This window comes from Dipodomys ordii, unplaced genomic scaffold (genome assembly GCF_000151885.1).
Source record: "Dipodomys ordii isolate 6190 unplaced genomic scaffold, Dord_2.0 Scaffold10, whole genome shotgun sequence".
NCBI classification, from domain to species: domain Eukaryota; kingdom Metazoa; phylum Chordata; class Mammalia; order Rodentia; family Heteromyidae; genus Dipodomys; species Dipodomys ordii.
In genome coordinates, this window is record NW_012267226.1 from 19,251,549 (window position 1) to 19,278,301 (window position 26,753).

General features: G+C 39.9%; 1 protein-coding gene across 2 annotated transcripts in view; it reads right to left on the bottom strand.

Annotated features, from left to right (window-relative positions):
* Positions 1-26,753, bottom strand: part of Sik3 (SIK family kinase 3) — an 80,028-nt gene that overhangs the window by 44,189 nt on the left and 9,086 nt on the right. For both annotated transcript variants that reach the window (XM_013009840.1, XM_013009841.1), the window contains 2 exons: positions 15,386-15,547; positions 555-679 (listed from right to left, as the gene is read on the bottom strand). In XM_013009840.1, the coding sequence (XP_012865294.1) occupies positions 555-679; positions 15,386-15,547 (287 nt within the window). The remainder of the gene's footprint in view (positions 1-554; positions 680-15,385; positions 15,548-26,753) is intronic.

Below are 26,753 nucleotides of genomic sequence, written 5' to 3' on the forward strand. Positions count from 1 at the left end.
CTTCAGCTCAAGGCTAGCGCTCTACCACTGGAGCCACAGCGCCACTTCCAGCTTTTTCTGTTTATGTGGTGCTGAGGAATCGAACCCAGGGCCTCATGCTTGCAAGGCATGCACTCTACCGCTGAGCTACCTTCCCAGCCCCGAAGTCTTCTTTTTCTATGACATACCATGCAGCAGTGTGGAGGCCAACCTGCATCTGAACAGTTAGCTCAACTCTGCCTCCAGACCTGAATTTGGGGTAAGATCCCCAATTTTTCCCCAGGGCTTGTTCAGGCATAAGGCACGCCGCAACGACAAAGAGTAATGTCTGTTCTTGGTAAGGGTGCCCAGCCGCATTGGCCCTTGGGCTTTTTGTAGATGTGAAAGGGTTGGTTTGAAACCCAAGGCTCAACCCCGAAAATGAGTGCTGGAGAGAAGACTGCATGCAGAATGGGGAGTGGAAAGAGTGTGTGACCATGCTCTCCACTCACATGCAGTGCTGAGCGTCCTCCAGGACAAGGATGGGTGCCATCTGGTGATGGGCTGGCTGGGAGTAAGAGAAGGCAGCTACTCACCCAGATGTCCACCTTGGGCCCATCGTACTCCTTTCCTTCAAAGAGCTCGGGAGCCGCATAGGGAGGGCTGCCGCACCATGTCTTCAGCAGCTGCCCAGGAGTGAAGAGGTTACTGAAGCCGAAATCTAGAAAGACAAATGGACACGGCTCGTGTAGTCATTAGATGAACGTTTGGAATTGTCAGGTTTGAGTATAAAATTCAAAAAGAGAATGTTTGAAGCTGGGTGGATCACACCTATAATCTTAACTACTCAGGAGGATCTAGGTTCAAAGCCAGCCTGGTTAAGAAAGTCCCTGAGTCTTATCTCCAATTAAACACCTCCAAAAAAGCTGGAAGTAGAGCTGTAGCTCAGGTGGTAGAGCGCTAGTCTTGAGCAAAAAAGGCTCAGGGACAGCACCCAGGTCCTGAATTCAAGCCCAAGGACAGAGAGAAAGTAGAGAAAGAGGAGAGAGGAAGGGAGGGAGGGAGGGAGGAAGAAAGAAAGGGAGAGAGGGAGGGAGAATGAAATGAAATTAGTGGGTATATCAGTGGTGGGGAGTTTGCCTACAGGTACCCCAGGCCCTGGCTTTCATCCTCAGTGGAATAATGGAGGGGACTGGATGACTGATGTTAATATAACAAGGACTTATAGGCTGCTTTTGTTTTTGTTTGTTTTTTAAAAGCACCGATTCTTCACTTAGTCCTGCAGACTTCCAAAAGAAACTAAAAGTAGGAAAAAGACACACAGCCTCTCTATCTGCTTCCATTTTATATCTGTCTCCTTGCTCAATCTTCCTCTAGTACACTGACTGACCTTGGACTCCAGGAACAAAAGATCTGACAGATAAATGTCTTGAGACAAGAGTGGAATCTACCCCCAGGCAGCTGTGGCTCTCCATTATTGTGACAGGGTCTGCCTGGCCCATCCTGAGATGCAGTGACCAAGAAACCACAGATGACCAAGACTGACTGGCTCTGCATGCTTCTCAGTCTGTGTCTCTCTCTCTAAAACCTGGGAGCTCATGTCAGTACCCCCTGAAGACAGGGCTCACGACTCTGGTCCCCTAGCCTTCCTGGTAGAGCGATAACATACTGGATGAAAGTTCCTTCCCTGTTTTTCACCATCATTTTTTTTTTTCTGAAGAACATGTTAACTTATTTTCAAACTGAACGAGAAGGTTTATAGTTTGGCTTCAGCTCCCTCTTACTATTCTAAGGGGTGGAAGGAGTAGGAGTGAGTCTTTAGGAGAAATACTAAGAACACAAGCCATCATCAAAGCTTGTTTCCTTTGTGAAGATTTACTGTTCAGACTATCAATAAACAAGCCTGTGCCATTAAGTTTGTGCAAGGAGGACAATGTTAACAATCATAGACAAGGCATTAGGAATCCAACATGAGAAATATCCTATATAATGGAGCTGCTAATTAGGAAAATTTATAGCTAACCTGTTTAGGCCCTGGGCTTAGACTGTTAATACATACAGAAACTATCCCTACTTCTCAGAAAAGGACCTGGTGCAGGTAGATCCTTGCAAACCAAATTTTAGAGTTGTCTTTCTACATTATTCCCAAAGACTTCTAACTCCTAGATCTCCTTTTTTTTTTTTTTTGGTCAGTCCTGGGACTTGAACTCTGGGCCTGGGCGCTGTCTCTCAGTTCTTCAGCTCAAGGCTAGTGCTCTACCACTTGAGCCACAGTACCACTCCCTAGATCTCCTTTCTTGAGCCTTTTAAGAACTTACTATCCATTCTCTTCAGAAAAACCTTGGTAATGTTCAGTGTATGCAGACCTTAGGTGCAAATTAAAGTTTTTGTGTTTCAATACTTGTAGAATAACCAAGAGTGGTAGCACACATCATAAGATTGGGAGCCTGAGGCAGGAGAAATATGAGTTAGAGGTTAGCCTAGGCTATTTGGTTTAACCCTGTATAAAGGAGGGGGGAAAATTAGTTGGTAAGGCTTTACATTCAATTTCATTCATAGGCAACATCAGTTAAGTACTCATTGTAACAAACATCATGTTCGGTATTATGAAAGAGTTTAAGAACAATAAGGAGTTCCTGAAGAAGTAGAGGAAGAATACATCTCTACAAGAGAGACAGGTGTTTCATTTTGTTTTGTTTTAAAGGAGATAGAAGAATAGGTCTTATGTGTAATATGTGAGTATAGATAGGTAGGGGACATTTCTTATAGACACTCAGGAAGACTTCAGAGAAGTCATTTCTGTCCATTGATGAATGAAAGTATTTAGTTTCCCATTGCTGTCATGATTCTAATTGTGGTCCTGACCTCCAAACCCCTGTGATCAGTAAGATAATTTTAGAAGTTTGGAAGGAATGACTAGGAGGGAGAAGCTCTAGTAGCTGGCCCACTGCCATCGTTAATGTGAGAGGAACTAGCAGCCCAGAGGTTCAGGAGAAGACTGGCCCAATTAGTTTATAGCAGTTTAATTCTGTGACTCTTTGAGGTTCTGCTGTATATTAAAAAAAAAACCCACACAGTAGAGACTAGGATAAATAAAACTATGTCCCCTGCATTCATTCACAAACTAGTAGAGGGTATAAATACATAATACCACTAAGTATGCTGTAAGGCAGAGTGATGGCTGGAATGGAGAGTTATAAACAAAGGGCTGTGGAAGCATGGAGGAGGAAGCCATTAGCACGGTATTTTCTGCAGGAAATCAGTTAACACTTTATACAGGAAGTAATATTTGACTGGACCTTGAAAATAAATGATATTTTAAAGGTGGAAAGAGAGGAAAAGGCCTGGCATAGAAAGGAAATGGCTTAAGAAAGAATGTAAACACAGGATGTTAACAGTCTACTAATGCTAGAGATAGACAGGAAAGGTGACTTGGGGCTGGGCAGAGAAGGCCCTTCAAAGACAATGCTCAGAGATGAGACTTTGTGGTCAGCTCATGGCAGCCACCAAATGATTCTGAGAAAGGAAGTAATAGCATATGATTTATATCATCCAAAGCTTTGAGATGAAATGATGCCGATAGTAAGGAAGCATCAATCCACAGCTTCTCACCTTGAGAAGATATGAAATGAGTGGTAGGAAGGTGCCTAGGCCAGCCTTAAACCATGATCCTTTCAATTGTCACTCCCAGAAGTAACAACAAGCCTTGGAAAAGAAAGATCCTAATCACTCCTCTAAAACCACAGGTACTTAGTCATTTGGAAGAACACTGGAGGGCTGAACTATCCCAGCTCATCAGTCTTGGGAAGAAAAAGGGAGAAGGCTTGGGATCATTCTAATGGCTTACTTTCAGGGGACAAGTACTATCAACCATACTATCACATGCTCAAGTTCAGTTCACATGGCCCAAAAAGAAGAACAGTATTAGATCAAACACTAGTAAATGTAATGATAACTTTATGAATTTTTTTGAATTTTTTTTTTTTGGTCGGTCGTGGGGCCTGAGCTCTGGGCCTGGGCACTATCCCTCAGCTCTTCAGCTCAAGGCTAGCACTCTACCACTTGAGCTACAGCGCCACTTCCAGTTTTTTTCTGCTTATATAGTGCTGAGGAATCGAACCCAGGGCCTCATGCATGCAAGGCAAGCACTCTACCACTGAGCCACCTTCCCAGCCCTGTAATGATAACTTTAAATTAAGCACAGAACAAGAATAATACAAAAATAACATGGAAACTTAAGGCAAAGAGATTCAGTGCTTAATACACAAACGGGAGGGGAGGGAATGGGAGGGGAAAGTGGGGAAGAGGAGGGCAAGGGAGAGGAGGGCAAGGGAAGGGATGAGAGGATTCAGTGTTAAGTTCAAAAGGTTAAGTAAATATGCTGGTAGTTTTGATATATACTAATAAATGCCAAAGGAAAGGGTAAAGACCTTTCCAGAATATCTGTTTTTACAATAGGGAATGGGTAAGTAAAGTAAAGCAATCATTAAACATGATGACTACATATGGAATAGCATGGGGAAATTCCTGATTTAAATGTAAAAAGTCAAAAGCAGCATGTAAATTATACATACACTGATTATAATTATGGAAAACTTACACTGGAAAAAAAGCAAAGATAAATCCATTCAACAGGATGACAGGCTTAGAGTCTCAAAGACAGTCTCAGATGACAGTCTCAAATTACAGTTTGAATATTTAGAAATCTCTTGCTCAAATCTCTTGTAGTTAATTTTTTTGAACATAAAGATTTATACATCATCTTGAATACAAATTAAAACACTGAACCATTAATTTCAGATAATTCTCAAATGCCAAGGTTGATTTAAAAAATTTGATGTCTGTTAGTGTTTATCTGCGGGCAATAGGAAGGATTAATGACCTTATCATGAAAAACAGTCTGAAGAGTTTCAGGAGAAGAGAGTGAGAACATGAGGTGTGGGTTAGGATGGGTCTCCAACACAGCAGAGGCTGTGATGTGGGGAAGTGTCCCTCCATCCACGTGGCCTTTGCTCACTTACTGCTCTACTCCTAATTGGTTCTTACCATAATTTGTTAAGTCTCCTTCCCAATGCCCAACACCCTAGCTGGTTAGCAATTGTCTGCAGCCTGAAATGGCAATTTAAAACCCGTTCTCTTAATGCACAGCAGCAGACTTTAATTTGAACCATATGTCTGTCTTTCAGGATGGTTTAACTACCAGAGCTTACTACACCAAGTTTGAGAGCTGAAATTCTTTATCCTAGGCAGGATCTTCAGCCTGGGGCTATATAAGGGTTATATATTGTATCCCTAAAAATAAGGCTATCATTAACTGGCTATGTGTAATGTGGTAAGGGGAAGAGGGAGAAATGAGTGACATTAATTTAAAAATCAGAACAAAACTGCAACAGGAAATTTTCTTATTTGGTCCACCACTTCACAGCAATACCCTTGACTTCTTTTTTGGCTGACCAAAAAACAATCCAAAGCAGATGTAAAGAGATTCAGCAGTAAGCTACAGCTAGCCCCAATTGGCAGCCAAGCCCTCTAGGAGTACCCAAGTTTCCCTTCCCTGTATAAACTTGGAAGAGCAGAGAAAAAAAGGAAAAAAGGAAAGTGGGAAGGACATTTATCTATCCTATATGAAGAACTGGACCAGAAAACACTGTGACAAATTTTCATTTTTTCAAATCAGAAAGCTTTTGAGGACCCACAACCTCAACAATTGCCATCAGAGACAAAGACCAAAAGCAGAAATAATTCTGCCCTTGGCTAATTTCTCAATGGACTGGCAGGGAAGTGGAGGACTTTGGTGTACTTGCTAGAGGTGACTCAAAGAGCCAGTGATTAACACCAAGAGAAGATCCTTATATAAACAGGATTTAGACTGCTATACAGACTGTTAAAATGGAATATGACACAGATAAGGGAGCAGTTTTTCTTTTCTTATACTGTATTAGTGGCCTAGAAATCATGTCACCTGAAGGTTCTAGAACTGAACAAAACAAGAGTCAGAATTATGATGAGTGATGGTGTGCTTCAAAGCCCCTAGGAATCCCTTCACTCTTAAGAACAGGCCATGGGAAGTCTTCAGTTTTTAGCAATCCATTCCAAACCCTGGCTCAACTTCCTAACTAGGGGCTAATAAAGAAGTAATGCCAAAAGCTACTGCTGACAGACCGAGGATATTTACACAAGAGAAAACTTCATTGTGGGAAACAAGAAATCAACTTATTTCTGGGGGTGGGGTTGATACCGGCAAGAGATTGGCATTCTCAGGGGCAGATCTGGTATTTTCCTCCAACACACTTAGCAGACAGGATCACTAAAAACCCTCGCTATTTGTATATTTTATAACCCAACCTCCTGCACTCTACCCTTCTGAAAAAGCCAGAAGCCCCCAAAACTTCCTCATCATCAGAGAGACACTTTCTACAAGCCATGCAAATGGAATCCACTAGAATTCTTGAAAATATTAAGTGAGTATATTATAGTCATATTTCTAAATTATATGAAGGCAGAATTATGGAAACTCAATTATCCAATCAGGTAACTTTCCCCATACAAGGGCTTGAACTCAGTTCCTTATGCTCTTACTCATGGCTGGTGCTCTACCACTTAAAAGCCTCATCTCCAGCCTAATTTTTTGTAGACTAACTGAAGTTAGAGTCTCTCAGACTTTTATGCCTAAGCTGGCTCTAAATCTTAATTTTTCCAGGTCTCAGCCTCCTGAAAGCTAGGATTACAGGAGTAAGCAACTGGTCTGGAGTTCAATCTGGTAATTTTCTAATATACTATGCAGTAAAAGCTCCTTAAATTTTCAACAGAAAATTTTTTTCAACAAATTTAAGATATCAAATGGAAATATAGTAAATGGGTATAACAACTGTTTGTTTATCTATGCTTTTTCAAGACAAGGTCTCCTTTCGTAGCCCAGGCTGGACTTGAACTCATAATCCTCATGCCTTAGCATCTCAAGGGCTGGGATTTCAGGTGCACAGCACCAGTCACAGCTCATATTTTGTTTTGTTTCTAAAAGATAAAAAGATAACACGTTTTAGGCAGTAAATAACATTTTTAATTAAAACTAATGCACTAAGGAAGTGGCGCTGTAGCTCAAGTGGTAGAGCACTCGCCTTGAGTTGAAGAGCTGAGGGACAACGCCCAGGCCCAGAGTTCAAGCCCCATGACCGACAAAAATAATAATAATAATAATAATGCACTAAAATGTTGGTAATATATTGAATTTTACTAAATACATGTGTGTATACATTTTATATAACTGTAGTATGTACATATTATGTTTTTTTTTGTTTGTTTGTTTTTGGATCCGGTCGTGGGGCCTGAACTCTGGGCCTGAGCACTATCCCTCAGCTCTTCAGCTCAAGGCTAGTGCTCTACCACCTGAGCCACAGCGCCACTTCAGGCTTTTTTTCTTTTTGCTTATGTGGTGCTGAGGAATCGAACCCAGGGCCTCAGGCATGCAAGGCAAGTGCTCTACCACTGAGCCACCTTCCCAGCCCGTATGTACATATTATGAATGCTTGAAATTTTTCAAAATTGTCCTTTTTCTGCAGCTTCACTAAGATGCTGATAAATTTCTTTTGTTTTTTTCTATGTCCTTCTCTCTTTCAATTGTCATCCTCCAATTCTTTTGTTTTCTAGTTATCACCTAAATAAGTGATTTGCAATTAATAGATGATAGCATGGAGATCCTAGAAGCTGAGAAGAAGCAACAACGATTTCAATGTACACAAACCAGCTGTTTATGTAAGAAAAGCCTATGGCTGGGGAGAATTCTTATCCCAGCTTCTCAAATCAGCATGTTTACATATCCTCAACTGCAACCTTAGGATGCCAAGTGGTACAAAAGCTATAACCTGAATAGAATGTGTCTTGCTGGAACACATCCTAGGTTAAACTAAGTTAGTAATCTTAATATTAAGACAAATAGAACACAAAACAGGGGTTGGGAAGGTGGCTCAGTGGTAGAGCGCTTGCCTTGCATGCATGAGGCCTGGGTTTGATTCCTCAGCACCATATAAGCAAAAAAGAAAAAAAGCCGGAAATGGCGCCATGGCTTAAGTGGTAGAGCGCTAGCCTTGAGCTGAAGAGCTGAGGGACAACACCCAGGCCCAGAGTTCAGGACCCACAACCGGACGCCCCCCCCCCAAAAAAAGAACACAAAGCCGACAAGAATGTTAAAGCTAAAGCTTGTGATTAAAAGTTTGTTTAAAGTAGGTCACCCCAGACCATCCTTGACCCCCACTCTGTATGAGTTCATTCCCTTCCCTGTGTGGGGAACCATAGTGGGGAAATCTGAGATACTCTGGGAACACAGTTATGGTGAGTAAGGCTCTACAAACAAAAAGTTGTTCTTGATCTTAGTAGGGTGTGATTGCTTTTCAAGATTGCTAAGACTCCACTCAAACCCCAAATCTACAATTGATACTAAATGGATGGCTTGTGTTTTTAACTTTAGGATCGTTTTGTACAAAACCCACTGTTTATATGAAATACATGGTCTTGCTTTGTAGCACAGGCTGACTTCAAACTCGCAATCCTCCTGCCTCTGCCTCTTAAATTCTAAGATTATAGACATGTGCTACCACGAGACTCTGAAATACCTTTTTGAGAGGCTTGAGCACTGCCCTTTAGCTTTTTTGCTGCTGCTCTGCCACTTGAACCACAGCTCCACTTCCAGCTTTTTTTTTTTTTTTTTGCTGGTTAATTGGAGATAGGAGTCTCATGGATTTTCCTGCCCTGGCTGGCTTTGAACTCAGATCCTCAGATCTCAGCCTCCTGAATAGCTAGGATTAAGAATGTGAGCCACTGGCACCCAGCCAGTTCCCCGGCTTCCCCCTTTTTTAAAAAAGAGATGCAGTGGGCTCACTGTGACAGCACTGAGGTCAAATTTTTCCACAGTACCTTAAATCCAGGCACTCTGGAAATTCTTTCCAAAATATTGGTGTTTCCGTAGCTGCCCTCCAGATCTCTGCTATGTACTGGCTGCCAACTACAGCAGAAGCACGGGAGCGGAAACTGCCTCAGGGGGCCATTCTGGGAGTCGACATTTAAAGGGAAAAGTTTCCAACTCCCTTAGATTAAAAAAAAAGTTTCCACAATTTTCAAAACATTCTCATAATATCTGATTCTTTGAAGGACCTTTTCTTCAGAAAGCCAGCTACCTTTCAGGGTTTTTTATCTTTGTTTTTTTTTTCTTCTTGTAGTACTAGGATTTGAACGGAGGGCCTCATGCCTGCTAGGCAGGTACTCTATCACCTGAGTCATGCTCCCAAGCCCCAGCTGTTTTAATTTTATTACTTAACCTTTGGGGAAAGTTCTAGAATTTCTTTCAAAGAACAGTGTACCCAACATTAAAAAGTAAGACATCATTTTTGCTGGCAAGATTGCTCATGCCTGTCATTCCACTAATGTAGATGGCTATAAGCAGGAAAAATGTGGTGTAAGGCTGGTCCCAGGCAAAAGTGTAAACTCTACCTAAAACTTAGTAAAAAGGGCTGGCTCAAGGAGTAATGTACTTGCCTAGAAAGCACAGGCCTTGAGTTCAAATCCTGGTACCATCACCAACAGCAACAAAGAAAATGACATTTTTATTTAAAGTTTTAGCACAATCTCCACTCAAAATATATCTTTGAAAGTGCCTTCTTTTGGCTGGGGTATTTGATTGGTTATCTAGTCTCAGAAATTCTCCCATGTTTGTCCCCTTGTACTTGTTAATTTCTGCCTTTCCATATCGATTATCACCACCCTCAAGCAAGATTTTTAACATCTGGCAGCCACTGACTGGTCTTCTATTACTTTTCTGTCCCCACCCATCTTTTTTCCCTATCTAGTCTGAAGTTAACTTATTATGCCTTATACTCAAGCAATCTCATAACCGAGTAAAAACAATAACTCTACCATGTCATGCATGAGTCCTCTACTTTATTTTAGAAGGGGGGATAATGTACCATGTGCATTGTCCTCAGCTCATGCTGCTCCAACTTAGCTTCCCAAAATAAAACCTCACATCCTCCCCTGTGGTGGACAACTGGCCTGTGCCAGTTCTCCTCCCACTTCCTTTTATGGTCTAGTCATGTGACCTTTCTCCCACCTTTCAAGTCCATTAGGTTCATCTCTCTCAGGCCTCCACGCTGCTCTTCCTAGGCTCAGAGGCTTTGACTGTCCTAGATAACTAGATATCCGGTATCTCACCACAAGGCATTCTATCACATTATCGGATTCTATCTTCACACAGTCCTTAGAAGAGTTTCCTGGCCTGCGATACTGTCTATCAGTCCCCATCAGAATGTTAGTTCTAAGGGGCTGTTTTACCCACTGCTGGATCTCCAGGGACTCAATCAGCGCCTGAACATAGGAGGTGCTGACTGACTAAGCCTCTGGAATTCTCACCTGTACCCTCCTGGTCTTAATTCAAATATTATAGCAAGGGCTATGTCTTTATCAGCCCTGGTCCAAAGTTATGATGGTACCTGTCACAGAAGAGGTCCATGCTAGCCAGTGGCTGGGGGGGGGGCAGGAAGGGGAGGGCAGCAAACAGGATATGGCAGGATATGGTTAGCATCCCTGAGGAATTCGCCGTTACAGAATTTTACAAACTCAAGAGGTTTCTTCATCCTCCACAATCCTGTGGTTATTAGGTTGTCCTGTTAGCATGGTGAGGAATCACCGCACAGCGAGGCATCGAACTCTAACCAGCTAGCACCAAGGGGTCAAGTCTCAAGCTGAGAGTCATGTGCTGGCTCCCCACCCTTCACCTCAGACAGGAAGCATGGGAAGTAAAGGTCAGAAACGAAGAATCCTCTTCCCCAGCAATGAAACTCTATATGGAAGAAGTTCACGTGAGTACCCTTTATAAGAAGAGGTGCCACTGTTCAAAAGTAAATGTTCTCATGACCTGACTCTCGTAAATGTGACCCCTCTGTACATCACCCTTACAGTAATAAAAATAAAATAAAATAAATTTAAAGTTTTGAAATGGCTTTGTATGTGCATGCACATGTGCTGATACAGAACCTGAACTCAGGGCCTGAGTAGTGCTCCTTAGCTTTGCTCCAGTGGTACTCTATCATATCTCCACTGATAAGAATCTTACAGACTTTCCTGCCCACGCTGGCTTTGAACTGCAATCCTCAGATCTCAGCCTCCTGAGCAGCCGGGATTACAGAAGTGAGCCATTAGTACCTAGCTAAAGTTTTGGAATGATATATATGCCAGAAAATGAAGGGGTTCCAACGCTATGTAATAAACTGTACTGAAAACACCCACTGTAATGAAATTAAGTGATAAATGTGAATTTGCTTTATGAAGGGCTTTAAAGTATAATTTTGGTGATAGTCAATTTTTATAGCTCTAAAGGTGTGCTGCCCATTGAGACAGTAAATCTTGCAGGCAGGAGTGATATTTCAAACCACTGTTTCTCTTCTCTGATATCTAAGCTCGCAATCTTTTTGAACAACAGGTAAGTCCCAGATAACCACTGAAAATTCTTATTTCTGAAAACTTTGTTAACTTTACTTTTCCGAAATAAAGTCTTTTTTTGCTGAAAATGACCAATGCTTATTCTATATGATTCATGGCAGAAATATAATTTTAAAATTCTACAGAAAACAAGTTTGCTACTGTTATTAAGAAGAATTATTTTTTAATTCTAAGCCCAGGAAGTAAAGTTATTTTACAAGGTTTCATTATCTAGAAGTAGAACAGAAATTCTCAGACAAGACTGGAAGCACAGGGAATTGGGAAGTACTGAATGATGGCTAACTCTTATAGCAGCTCTAAGTGCAGTGCCCAGGAGCAAGCTTGCTCTCTAGGATGGTACTAAACATAAACTGCCATTCTCTTACAAAAAGGAGAAAAAACCCATTTAATAGTAAACATTAGCATAAAGAAAATAAGACTTTCTTACATTTCTTAATTTGAATTATTATTAGCTCCAAATTAATTTGCTACTGTAACAGAGAGTGTAAAAATAAGATACTGGGGGCTGGGAAGGTGGCTCAGTGGTAGAGCACTTGCCTTGCATGCATGAGGCCCTGGGTTCAATTCCTCAGCCCCACATAAGCAAAAAGAAAAAAGCTGGAAGTGGCTCTGTGGCTCTAGTGGTAGAGCGCTAGCCTTGAGCTGAAGAGCTGAGGGACAGCGCCCAGGCCCAGAGTTCAGGCCCCACGACCAGACTCCCTCCCCTCCCCCCCAAAAAAATAGATACTGGGGCTGGGAAGGTGGCTCAGTGATAAGAGTACTTGCCTTGCATGCATGAGGCACTGGGTTCGATTCCTCAGCACCACATAACCAGAAAAAGCCAGAAGTGGTACTGTGGCTCAAGTGGTAGAGTGCTAGCCTTGAGCTGAAGAGCTGAGGGACAGCTCCCAGGCCCAGAGTTCAGGCCCCACAACTGACAAAAAATAAATAAAAAAAGAAAAAAAAAGATACTTTATAGTAACAGTATCCTTTTTCCTTTCAGTACAAAAGATACAATACCAGATAAGCATTTTCCCACTAAATTCCATCTACACTCTTACTTTTTAAAAAATAGGTTTTAGGGCTGGAAAGGTGGCTCAGTGGTAGAGTCCTTGCCTTGCATGCATGAGGCCCTGGGTTCAATTCCTCAGCACCACATAAGCAGAAAAAGCCAGAAGAGGCGCTGTGGCTCAAGTGGTAGAGTGCTAGCCTTGAGCTGAAGAGCTGAGGGACAGCGCCCAGGCCCAGAGCTCAGGCCCCATGACTGGCAAAAAAAATAAAAAAATAAAAAATAATAAAAATAGGTTTCAATATGTAGCCTTCAATCTCACATTTTCCTGCCAAATGCTGGGACTATAGGAATGTGACACTTCACACAATAAGACTAACTATATCTTTAATATATAACTAATAACTAAGATTAACAAAGCTTTAATGTAATAATCTCTTGTTCTTAGCTTGGTGTGGTAGTCGTTCTTTAAAAAATCTTTTTCTCTTTCATGTATTTCTTTTTTCTTACTGAGATTTATAATATGTTATCAAAAATGACCCACTGAAAAGATCAAGGATCTAAAAATTACTTGTGATTCTTAAAATTACAACAGATTTCATTACCTATCTGACCTAATCCTGTCAAAACCATCCAACCTACCTCTCCATAATTAGTCATGTTCTACTTGGCTTCAACTGGAATCATTTCTCCCACTGGCCCATTAATTGCAAAGAAGACTTGGCAGGTGAGAATGGGAACTTCAATTCTATCTAATTTATGTGCAAGAAAGGAAGTTCAGGCAATGACTGAGATGCCGAGTAAGGGTGGCATGTAGGAGGGGAAAAAAAAATAACAGGAGCAAAGGTAGATACTGTGTCAGGCTACAAAAGCTAGGTGCTTATTTACTCCTTATGTGCTCTGAAAACAAGTAATAAAAATGTAAACACTGGGTTAACAAACTTAAAAATCTTGCCCAAGTATATGCACTAACATGCAGAGGGCCCTAGGCTGGCCGCCTGCACCCCAGAAATCCGCAATCATATCCAGCATGTTTAGACTCTTACTGTGACTACCTAGCTGGCAAAGAAAGCACTTAGGAACCTTGGCCAATAATGTAATAAACTTGAACTCTCAACTCTCACCCTGCCAAGGAAGAAAATCTTTAGAAATGCATTTCACGAGCTGGGAAGGTGGCTCAGTGGCAGAATGCTTGCCTTGCATGCATGAGGCCCTGGGTTTGATTCCTCAGCACCACATAGGCAGAAAAGGCTGGAAGTGGTACTGTGGCTCTAGTGGTAGAGCACTAGCCTAGAGCTGAGGGATAGTGCCCACGCCCAGAATTCAGGCCCCATGACTGACAAAAAAAAAAAAAAGAAAAGAAAAGAAAGAAAGAAATGCATTCCATACCTCAACTTTTCAAGGTAATTATATTTTAACTGTATTTCAATCTCTGATATAAAAACGCATGCTTTTTTTAATCTGGGAGATAGGGGATAACAATGTAGTTCTGGAAAGAGTCTGACAAGCAAAATGGTTTCTCATTTATAGTTTTTATGTGACCTGCAGTCACTTTTTTCTATCAATAGGTGGTGGGCTTGTATTTGTAGGCAAAATGTGAATTCAGCAAATGTGAAGCATGAGCAGATCAAGTCAGTGAAAAGAGCATTTTGGATCTAGTCAGATGAGTAGAATAGTGAGACTTGAGGCTGGCTTCAAAAACAAAAATTATGTTTAAGGTTAACTGAGAGCCTGGTGGCACCAGTAGCTAACGCCCATAATCCTAGCTATTCAGGAGGCTAAGATTTGAGAATCAAAACCAGCAGAGGCAGAAAAGTCTGTAAGACCCCTCTAAAATATCAGCAAAAACGCTAGACTGGAAGCATGGCTCATGTCATGAAATTTGGACATATATATTTATGTAAAGAAAAGAAAAACACTCAGAAAAAGCTGAGATAAGGTTCTTAATCTACTTTGAAGCATTTTAAAATGGGATAACTTTTAATAAAGCATTATATATGGGAAATATAATGCTTTATATAGTTGGGAAATAAAAATAGCTAACTACTTGTATACAACTATAAGATCTATTCTTATTAAATTATTATAAAATTTTGGCCTTTAGAAACAGCAGGCTTTATGTTGCCAGCAAAGGCATAGACAAATCTTTGTCAGCTCAGAGGGCAAGCAATTTTAGCCATTTCCCTTTCTACTTTATTTTATTCTTGATTATCCAAAAAAGATTCATCAACTAAAATAACAGTATTTAAAATATCACCCTTTCCTTTCTTTCTCCCTAGTTTAATGACTACTGATATTTCATTTTTTTAAAATGTTTTTGTATCCATTTTCAAACTATTAAAAAAAATTCCAGAGCGAGGGATGGTGGTGAACATTGACAATACCAGCATTCAGAAAGGAGAGGTAAAAAGATCGAAGTTCTAGACCAGCCTGGGCTATAAAGTGAGATGTCTCAAAAAAAAAAAAAAGGAGGGAGGGGGGAGGCTGGGAAGGGATGTGAAGGGTAAACCAAAGGAGGAGGCTGCAATGCTTGGTAAGAAATGTACGCATTATCCTGCCCATGTAATTGTAACCCCTCTGTACAGTATGTTCACAAATAAAAAATAAATAAATAAATAAATAAAAAGAAAGAAAACCCAGGGGCTATGGATGCAACCCAGTGGTAAAGTACTTGCCTAGTTGCAAAGACCCTGGGTTCAATCCTGAGCACTGTAAAACATGAATGAATGAATGAAACTCAGACTTGGTATGCAGCTCCGTGGTGGAACACAAGCTTAGCATACACAGCCTAAATTTAATTCCTAGCAACCAACCAACAAACAAAAGCAGGTTTAATTTTTGCGATGTATTCATTACTTCTTTCTGAATAGATGGATTAGATGATCCTTTGCTTTAAGAACCCTAAAGGAAAAAGGCTCCTTTGTTCTCTGCACACCCTAGCACACTTCTCACCTGCTATTTTGATATTCAGATTGGCATCCAGAAGCAAATTTTCAGCTTTTAAATCACGATGAACAATGTTCCGACAGTGACAAAAATATACAGCTGTGACGATCTGTTTGAACTTCCGTCGGGCTTCCTTTTCTGCCATTCTGCCATGGGCCACCAGGTGGTCTGTGTTGAAGAAGAACACAGTCAGTTCTCTTTTTTTTTTTTTCTGTCGGTCGTGGGGCCTGAACTCTGGGCCTGGGCACTGTCCCTCAGCTCTTCAGCTGTTGACTAGCACTCTACCACTTGAGCCTCGGCCCCACTTCCAGCTTTTTCTGCTTATGTGGTGCTGAGGAATCGAACCCAGGGCCTCATGCATGCAAGGCAAGCACTCTACCACTGAGCTACCTTCCCAGCCCCAACAGTCAGTTCTCATTCTGATGCTGGTATAATTTCAAAAGGCAGACTATGAGGGATGCATAGGGACCACACCAAACAATAAAAAAGTAAAATGGGCAAAAAGACAATACCACACTTAGCAGTCCTAGTTGGTACTATTTGAGAAAAAAAGAAACTCTTTTGAAATATCCAAAGTATTTTAAGTGTAAATCCTGCTGTGCGTGAGAATGCGCTTGCACCACCATAAGAAGTGTTTAGAGGATTGAATGGCATTGTTCAAGAATCCTAACATTCAACATCTTCCTCTTCATATCCCAATTGCCAAAGATTACATATACATGAACAAACACGCATGAAGATAAGTATCAAAAGTATTTTCTGTGTTAAAGGGTGTTCAAAAAGCAGAGTCCCAGTAATCAATTGTTTTAGGAATGGGTAGACTTGTTGGAGAGAAAATTACCTTCTACCAGACTCCATTAGACTTCCTTAAAGCTCTATAATTTGACATAAAACATACTTCTCTGGTCACTTAGCAACACATCTTCATCTTTAAATCTGCATTTGTTGAGCTTACCAAATGTTTTTAGAACCATGTCATTAATTTTTACAGATAATATCAACAGAAAAGCAAATGAAGCTTCTGCCAAGTTAAATAAAATAATTTCATTAGCTTCATTGCTAAGGTATAGCAAAATAATTTACATGTAACAAACTGTAATAGGCAAGTTATCTCAAAATTAAAAAAATAATTTGACTGATCCATAATTAATACAGCAAATTATTTTAAGTACCATCCAAAATTGGCAATATGTATACACTAAACCAATGACATATATACATTTTGAATGCATTTGTCATCACATGTACCCTGAGATAGTAATAAAGTAAAAAATAAACACTACAGATAAATGTACTATTGTTTATCAACAGTAGTAGTTCATTACAACTACCTAGTTGTTTTGGTGAAATCTCATACAACCTCAGAACTAATCAATAATCTTTTTTTTTCCCCTTAGAATAAAAAGTAAATACATAGTAAAACCTGACTGTCAAGACTGAGAAATGAGAGAAAGGGCTAACAATCCATCAACAGTAAAGTTGGAAAAGAAATCAAACTATATTTTGACTGCAAAATCCTGGAGTGGAAAACTATTAGTAAGTTGAGTATCTAGGAGTGGGGGAGGTACAGATCAAGGCTACAGCATGTACTTTGCACGCTTGAGGCCCTGGGTTTGATCCTCAGCACACACATACACACTTACAAGTCAATAATTTAGATTATTAAGAAAGACTCTTCACTCCAAACTTAGTGTAGGATGGCTGTAATCTCAGCAATGGAGAAGTTGAGGCAGGAGGATCATAGAGTTCAAGGCCAACCTGCACTAACCTTTCTTAAAACACAAAGAAAGAAAGAAAGAAAGAAAGAAAGAAAGAAAGAAAGAAAGAAAGAAAGAAAGAAAGAAAGAAAGAAAGAAAGAAAGAAAGAAAGAAAGAAAGACAGAAAGAAAGACAGAAAGAAAGACAGAAAGAAAGACAGAAAGAAAGACAGAAAGAAAGAAAGAAAGAAAGAAAGAAAGAAAGAAAGAAAGAAAGAAAGAAAGAAAGAAAGAGTTCAAGAACTTCAAGAACGGTTGTAATTTATGTTTACTTATATACAAGATTTTGAAGTATGTCCTTCAAAAACAATCGCTGCTATTTCCCAGGTGCCCGACTCAATAGAAAAAAGGAGAAAGAAGGCTTTATCCTAGATGTCAGAGGCCTAAAAGACAGCTTCCTAAAGGGACTCAGATGAAGTGATAAGTGAGTACACACTCTGGTGTGTTTAGGCTTCTGAGAGAGCTGTCACATGAACTTTAATCCCTGCCTAGGGACAGTAACTTCACATAAGCTTACGGAACCGGACATCCATCCGATGCAGAGTGTTATATTTTAATTGAAGAGGTCATTCTCTAACAGTACCTGTGTCTTTGACCCCTTATTTCTCTTAAGAGGGGGCTAATTATTCTAATAATATGTTTTAGTTGCTAAACTTTGTCTAATTAAAGAGCTTTGAAGAGACAGCTATTCTTGAGAAACATAAAAATAAACTCTTATGAAGGTTTACCATCAGAAGCTCATTTGGGCAAGCACCCATTAATTAAAATGCCCAAGAGACATCCATCTGGTAGTAAACACTAATTACCAGAACACATCAAAGAGCTTCTTAAATGTGACAGAATGATTAATTTTGTGATTTCCAAAGTAATTGATTTTCTTTTATTTAAAAAAACTCTTTATAAAAAGTATTTTATCATAGAGGCCAGGAGCTGGTGGAATGCAGCCGAGTTCTGTTTTATCTCCATAATGACACATTGGTCGTCCTTGGACAAAACATTTATACTGCCAATTACCCCCACCTCTGGGTCTGTTAACCAGAATTAACTCTCACATGGCATAGGCCAATAAGGGCTAGTATACTTGAATGAACTTTCACTTAACAGTTACCAAATGTGACAAAACTTTAATTTTCAAAGATGTTTAAGAACACCTTTTTAAACATTTACTCAGTAATATACAGAAAATATTTAAGCCGGGAGCCAGTAGCTCATGCCTGTAATCTTAGCTACTCAGGAGGCTGAGATCTGAGGATCACAGTTCAACGCCAGCCTGGGAAGGAAAGTCTGTGAAACTCTTATCTCCAATAAACCACCAGAAAACTGGAAGTGGTGCTGTGGCTCAAAGTGTCAGAGCACTAGCCTTGAGCTGAAGAGTTCTGAGACAGTGCCAGGCCCAGAATTCAAGCCTCACGACCAAAACAAAATAAAATAAAATTTAAGTTTTTCATCAATAGATGACAATTCTGAAGCATTTAAAGATAATTACTCTGCACATCAACTTCACTGTTAATAGTTCTAGTGGTAATACACTGGGTAAAATTGTAACTTACCCCACACATAAGTCAAACTATAATGCCCCCCCCAAGTCACCTTCAATATTCCTGTAATTATAGATATAAAGAAGATACACAAATCACTTATGGTTTCTTGAGATGTAGCCATTGGGTTTGCCTCAAACTTGCAACTCTCCTGTTTTCACCTCCCAAGGGCTGGGATTACAGTTGTGCATATCATGCCCAGATACACAACTCTCTATCTGAAAAACGAATACACACTCACACACACACACACACTACAAACATTAGGTACTTCCTCCTTGCCATGGTATCTGGGGCTCATGTTTTCTTTTGTTAGAATCCTGCTCTTCTTTGTGGCTCAGTCCCATTCATACCTTGGCCTTGGCCTCAGTTTTTACTTTTACCCACCTGATCCCCCTCTTTAGCCCCTGTACATTTGCTTTCAGTGTAAACCTGAAGGATCCTGTGGTGGTGCCAGGAAGCCAACAGCTTGCCGTGGTTTTCAGTCCCTGCTGAAAATGGACTTTCAGCTGCCCGCTGACAAATGACTGCTTTATATTCCTGTATGTTCCACAGGCAGGCTGCAAAAATTCAAGTTCTAATTTGATACTTCACTTTTGAGTGAAGAAATCCAGTACACAAGCCCAACCTAAACTTAACACATAGTTAGTTCACAGCATTTGAACAAATACTGGGGTTCTTTCAGAAGGAAAATAAAACAAAATGGCCTCTGAATCCACTCAATATTCAAAGTAAAATAGAGTTTGAAACTTAAGATGAAAAATTGTTCTACTTCTTACAGGCAATTCAATAAGCTAGGTCTCCTGAGGACTGGCAACAAATCCCACCACAGCCTCAGCCCCACTCCCCACACACTAGCCAGGACATCTTCTGGTATGTCTGAATTGCTGCCCTCCTTCCTAGACAAACCCTCAATGAGACATCGGCTGTATAATGAATGTCCACCACACTAAGTCCCTCCCACTGTCAACTAATTATTTATCTACCTACTAGGTATGGAGCAAATTTAAAGTTTTCTTTTACCATAATTCGCTTTAGCCAGCTGAAAAACCACACAGATGAGATAATTCTTGGTGTTCTCCCCTTCCAAGTCCTTACCACATGCAGGGACTAGGTTCTCTCATTTGTAGGTCACCATAAATCACTTGACACTGAACGTCTTTGATCTTTATCTGCTCTTCTCACCGATTTTTTTTTAAAGTTAGTGACATTAAGAGATTTATATCCCTGCAGAGGGGTAATAGAACTAGAGAAGGGAATGAATTCTGCAGTTTCAAAAGTAGTGAAGCACCAATACATAAAATTTGCTTCAGAACCCACTGTAATTGTGTTCTAATCTAAGGAGGGGGAGTGGAATGCCTTGTGGTATATTCAGGTTCTAACCTCTCAAAGAGCAAAGACACACAGGAGCCAGTCTTCACTTCCCTAGCCCTGCTTCACTGGAGTGTCAGAGGAATGCCATTAATGGGATAGTGGTGGGAGCTAACCTTTCTCAAAATAAGTCACTTTTCCACCCTCGATGGACAGTGTCTCCATTTGTCTGCTGCCTACGAGTCACAGCTAATGCAAACACTGCTAAAAAGCAGCAGACCCTGAGCGCAGGTCAGCAGTGGGCAGCAACTCTGCATTTCTCAGATGAACAGTGAGCCAAGCCAAGAAAGGAGGAAAGCAGCATGCGTACAAGTTTTATGTGGCTACCTGAAAACATTTCTGCCCACTCCAAGCTCACCACAGCTAGCCCGTTCTTGACTCTGCCACTAGTTCTATCATTTCTTCTTCCTACACCCATGGAAACAACTTCCTGTTTACCAAATAAATGCTTCTCTCCAAAAAAGCCAGGGCCAGGCCAAAACAACCCAGCTGCTGAGAGCAGGTTAACACAAGTGCGCTCACTTTTTCTTTTACTTTAAGAAGACACTCTTCTCTTTAAATAGTACACTTACATTGGGCATGGGGCACCATTCCTGTAATCCCTGCGCACAGCAGCAGAGGCAGGAAGATTATGAGTTCAAGACAAGCTTGCACTATATTTGCAGCCCTTGTTTCAAAAGGGTACACACTGAAGGCTCAGGCCTAGGGTGCCTCTGACTAGAAGAGTGTTTGGGGCTTTGTTTCCTTTAAAAAAAAAATCCATCTAACACACACCACACCACCTGACTTGTTGCTTCTTGTTACTACCTGTCGTTTTCCTCCCAGATGGCTGAACAAAAATTTTGGTATCATTGTGACATGCAGCTATTACCTCTACCTTCAAACACACCCCCAGTTCAGTCATTCCACATCCCATCTCCATCTTTCTCCAGTTAGGGATAACTGAGCAGTCACTGTCTCTCTCCTGGATATTTCTTACTAGATACTATTGCAAACTCTTCCTAATATTTCACTGAACTAGCATTCTTCCTTCTGCCGTTAGCCTTCTGCATCTGCTCTCAGAAAAGCAGCAAAGGTGATCTTTACTTTTTGCTTTTTGAAAAATTATAGGTTCACAAGTAGTTGCAAAGATCTTACAAACAGGAACCGTGCACCCTCCACTGTTTTCTCAGTGGTGAAATTTTACCTAATTCTAAAACAGTATCGAAGCTCAGAGTCTGACATGGGTACAAAGTGTGTACCGTTCTAGGCCATTTTAGCACACATGGAGTTAATACATGTGGGGTCAACCCAACTCCTACACACACACACACACCTCTCTCTGAATGTGCCCTTCCTGTTTTACATCTTTTTTTTTAAACATTCAACATCTTGCATGACTAAAACACTTAAAAATTGAGTCAAAGGAAAGAAAAGGTAATTTCTGAAAGTTGAAGGCAAGCTGTAAGAGGAATAAACACAATAATTCTGTGTATGTGTATGGTTGTAACATAACCAGTCAGAGGAAAAATTTAACTGAAAATAAAATTCAGAATTTTGCTATGTATCTTTGTAATAGCTCGAGTATTTGTATATCTTCAAAATTCATGTTGAAACTTAATCTCCAATGTGACAGTAGGAATAGGCAGAGCCTTAAGGAATTATTAGGGCCTAAGGGCGGTGTCCTCATAATAAGAATTCATGCCTTTATAACAAAACTAAAGGAAGAATTTCCTACCTTTGAGCTTTCTCATGTGAGGACACATGAGCAAGGCACCACACAGGCACGAAGGAGAGAGTATACCTTCATGTGACCCCCTTCATGTGACCCCCAATCTGTGCTCCTTGATCTTTGACTTCCAAGCCTCAGGCTACAAGAAATAAACTTCTAGCATTTATAAATTATCCAATGCAAGGTATGTTCTTATAGCATCCCAAATAGCAGAAAAGAAATTCCTCCTGGGACATATTCTAAACGCAACACAAATAACAGAGCACAAGAGTATCCTTATTATTTGTAACACTATTCATCCTAGGGTTTTGTTTTATTTTGTGGTGCTAGGGATACAGCCTGCTGATACTGTTTTGATAAGTTGTTATGGTAAAGTCATTTGGAGTCACAGTTTTCTGCATAAGAGATAAGACAGTAAAAATGTTGAAATTTTGAATTTCCATTGGAATGTTAGTACAAACTCATGTTTACTGTTCTCTCTGTCTCTGTCTGTCTCTCTGTCTCTGTTTCTCTTTCGTGTGTGTGTGTGTGTGTGTGTGTGTGTGTGTGTATTTCTTCCTAGTTTATACCTGAAGAAACCTTAATCAATGACAACCCAGTGGCACTAATGAACATTCCTAGTCTCCAGACTCCAATCTCTAAATGCTATGTTCCACTAGATTACCAGAGCCTCATCTCCAAGTCTGGGACAAGATAGGCCTGTGCTATTTTGTTTGAAAACAAAAAGGCTAGCTCAGACTGTTGAGATCCTATTGATAGGATAAAGGGTCAACTTAAAGAGGCTCCCATAGGCTAAGTGGATAATTTGCGCTTCAACAGAATAATAAATCAGTAAGCTGAAATACATCAAGCATATTCAAGTTTATATTTCATAATTATACTTGAAAACATACAAAGTCAACCTGACCAGTCTCCACTAGAGATTGATAGGGTTCCAGTACATTATTTTGAAATATAATATGAAAAAGAAATCATGCGCTTACATTATAATCAGTATAGTTTCTAAATAGCTTATGAGGTAATGTTCCTTACAGAAAAACTGTACTTAATAAACACACAAAGAATGAAGGAATTAGAAAAAGTTTGCACTTTTAATAAAATAATGTATCAAGGCAATTAAAAGGGTAATTAAAACATTTAGCTAAAAGGTGATGGGAAACTTTACAAGAAATGGATTATGTGAAAAAAATACTGAAACCAATAATTATTCTAAATATCACTGAAAGTGAGAAAAATCAGACAACACTTCAAGCAACACTTGAAGTAATGCAATATGAAAACTATGAAGTATTCCTGATCTCCACCAGAAGACCAAGTTGCATGACATAATATGGATATGACTACTCAAATACAGAATATAAAAAACTGAATATAATAACCTAGTTTGTTAAATAACACATAAAAATATACTGGCAGGGCAGGAGGATGTCACAGATTATAAAATATTTAAGACACTTATCAACTCAACCAATGTAATGATTTTATTGTACTCTGATCTAAGCAACTATTAGAAAGATACTTTGAGATACCTGCAGAAGGCTAAATATGCCTTACCTATTATATAACAGTAAGAAATTACTGTTAATATTATTGAATATAAAAACAGATTTCCTACAGATTGTAGATTTCTGTTGTTTATGAACAAATAGCTGGTATTGGATTTACTCTCCTACTTTAACAATAACGAAAGCTGGACCATTTGTAGGCATTGAACAATAACAAACTCAAAACTGTAAGTTTTTACAGAAAATGAGTACAAGAGGTAAGTCCCATATTCACCCTATGCCACCACCTAAGAAAACAGAATCCAAACAAAGAAAAAGTAGGTTAGAGTAGAACAAACAAATCAGAGTTAGGAGATGGCTAGATCTTGGATGGTAGGTTGGCAAAAAAAAAGGAAACAGAATAAACGAGAATCAAAGATCAGCATAGAAACTCTACTCACACCCTTGTTAACTCCCAAACTGCACATGGGCAGAGCTAGACTATGAGGAGGCATAGTGGAAAATCACGGCCAAGAGGCAAAGAGCTAGCCAGAAATTTCTGGAAGCCTCACAGTACCTAAAAGATATTATGTCTCTGCTTAAAAGCAGAGACTTTGGTGAATATTCCAAGCACTAAGTTGAAATTCTAGAAACCTATACCCTTAAAATAAGGGCTATGCCATAAGTAATGGCAAAACTGAAACCGAACCACCTAACAAAGTCAAAACTCAAGCCTCAACAGGATCGAGGTGATCGGCCTGTAATTTAATTGCCTGACTGAACAAACTCAGCACTATAGAAGTAATCCAGAATTTCTGTAACAATCACTCTTCATGTCCAATACACAATGAAAATTTGCTAGACGTGGAAAGAAGTGGGAAGAGTGAGCGATAATCAAGAGATTAAAGTCAGTGAGAGCAAATCTGAGAGGCTGATATTCAGAGTTGGCAGGCCTGGACTTAAATAACCCCATGATCACTATATTAAAGAAAACACAAGCCGGGCACTGGTGGCTCACGCCTGTAATCCTAGCTACTCAGGAGGCTGAGATCTGAGGATCGAGGTTCAAAGCCAGCTCGGGCAGGAGAGACCGTGAGACTCCTATCTCCAATCAACCACCAGAAAACCGGAAGTGGTGCTGTAGCTCAAGTGGTAGAGCGCTCGCCTTGAGCTGAAGAGCTGAGGGACAGTGCCCAGGCCCAGAGTTCAAGCCCCACGACCGACCAAAAAAAAAAAAAAGAAAACACAGAAAAGGATGCACAAAAAGAAAAAGCGAATTTCATAAGGGATACTTAGAATCTATATCATCTATAAACATATATTCTAAAACTGCAAATATCTGAGAATTTATTAGCTGGTTTTAACCCTTGGCTACAACATAAGGCAAGATCAATGGCCTTGAGATAGGTGTCATAACTAAATTGTTGTTTTTTTGTTTTGGGGGGGTTTTGTTTTTTTGGGGTTGTTGTTGTTGTTGTTGATAGTTGTGGAGCTTGAACTCAGGGCCTAGGCACAGTCCCTGAGCTTCTCTGCTCGCAGCTAGTGGCCCACTACTTTGAGATACAGCTCTACTTTCAGCTTTAAGAGTCTAGCAAACTTTCCTGCCCCATAGGTGAACAACCTATTTGCCATCTCAGCCTCCTGAGTAGCTAGAATTACAGGTATGAGCCAGTGACACTGGCTTAATGATTAAGTTTTTTAAAAAAGTCTTTACATACAAGAAAAGTATTAAATATTCATGAGTGAAATCATAGAATGCCTTAAATTTGCTTTAAAATATTTTATCAAAATCAAACATGGAAAAGAAGTTATGGAAAAATGAAAAAATCAGTAAAACTATTAGTATTGTCAAAACTTGATGAGTTTTATAATTGTTCTCTTTCTCCTTATATACATCTGAAAATGCTTACAGGAAAAATGGCCATTTTCAGGGCTGGGAATGGCTTGGTGGCAGAGTGCTTGCCGAGCATGAATGAAGCCCTGGGTTTGATTCTCAGTACCATATAAACAGAAAAAGCTGGAAGTGGCACTGTGGCTCAAGTGGCCGAGTTCTAGCCTTGAGCAAAAAAGAAGCTCAGGGACAGTGCCCAGGCCCTGAGTTCAAGTTGCAGGTCTGGTAGAAAAAAAAAAACAAAAAAGGACATTTTCATTGGTTTACCTGCTCATTTATAACAGTGAATAACACAAAAACCAAATGTAGACACTCAAAGTCTATCACTAGATGAATGGATAACAAAATATGGTGTGTGAAATATAAATGGAATAGTATTCAGTCTTAAAAACAAAGGAAACTCTAACTCATGCTCCAATATGAATAAACTTTAAGGACATTATGCTAAGTAAAATAATCCAGACACAAAAGGACAAATATTGCAAGATTCCATTATATAGCATGCATGGAATAGTCAAGCTTAGATATAGAAAAGAGGATGACTGACATGGACTGAGAAGGATGGGAGTTCCTGTTTCTCTGCCTCTCTCCCTTCCCTCCCTCCCTCCCTCCCGCCCTCTCTCTCTCTCTCTCTCTCTCTCTCTCTCCTTCCCATTCCCCCCACTCCCCACAATCACACACAGAGGAAATATCCTCAGGACATCAAAACACACTGAAATGCAGAGCACTGATTCCAGATATGAAATGTTTAAAAATCTCTTAGTCAAGTATTTATAAAAGTTATGACTAAAAATATTTTTTTCAGGGGGTGGAGACAGTTCTGAGGTTTGAACTTGGGCCTTGTGCTTGCTAGGAAGGTGTTCTACCACTTGATCTATGTCCCCAGCCCTTAAAGATCTTTCTATATTTCTATTAGCTTGTCAGTGAAAATACATTTTCAAAAAAGAGTTAAGAAAGACTCCATAAAACGCTCAAGAAAAGTATGACTACAGAAACCAGGCAAATGCATTCCTTTGTAACTTACATACAAACTATGCACACACTGCACACAGTCATTCTCTTTGGCATTTACTTTTAGGTCATGATAGAATGACAGAATGACCAGGCAACTACGGCTGTTCTGCACTGAAATGAGGTCAGCCGTGGGTGGCTTCTTCATACATCTTGGAGAGATCACAAAGATAAATGCTAGCCATGTCCAGAAGTAAGAAAACAAAAATATAGAGGGTAATGAATGAGAAAGTTAATCAGGGGAAAAATAGACAATAGTTGTTTTGGTTCAGAGTGACTAGATAAAGATACTATGATATGTTATTTGTGTGTTAGGATACTTTAGCTTGGTCTTAGCTAGTTTGTATAGAAGAAGGGAATAACTTATTAAGAAAAAAACAGCTGTAAAGGTATGAAGAATATTGAAGATAAATTAAAATGTCTTTTTTAAAAGCCCCATAAATCAGCACATACTAGCAGGTTCAAAAGAACATGGTAGTGTTCCTGAACATGGAACAAGAGAAAATGACTTATTGAAACACTTGGCTACATACCTAGTCAATATCTGGTACATGAAGGAAATGCACTTAAGTCTTTTCCACTCCCTATTCTACCACTAAATGTTTGCAGAC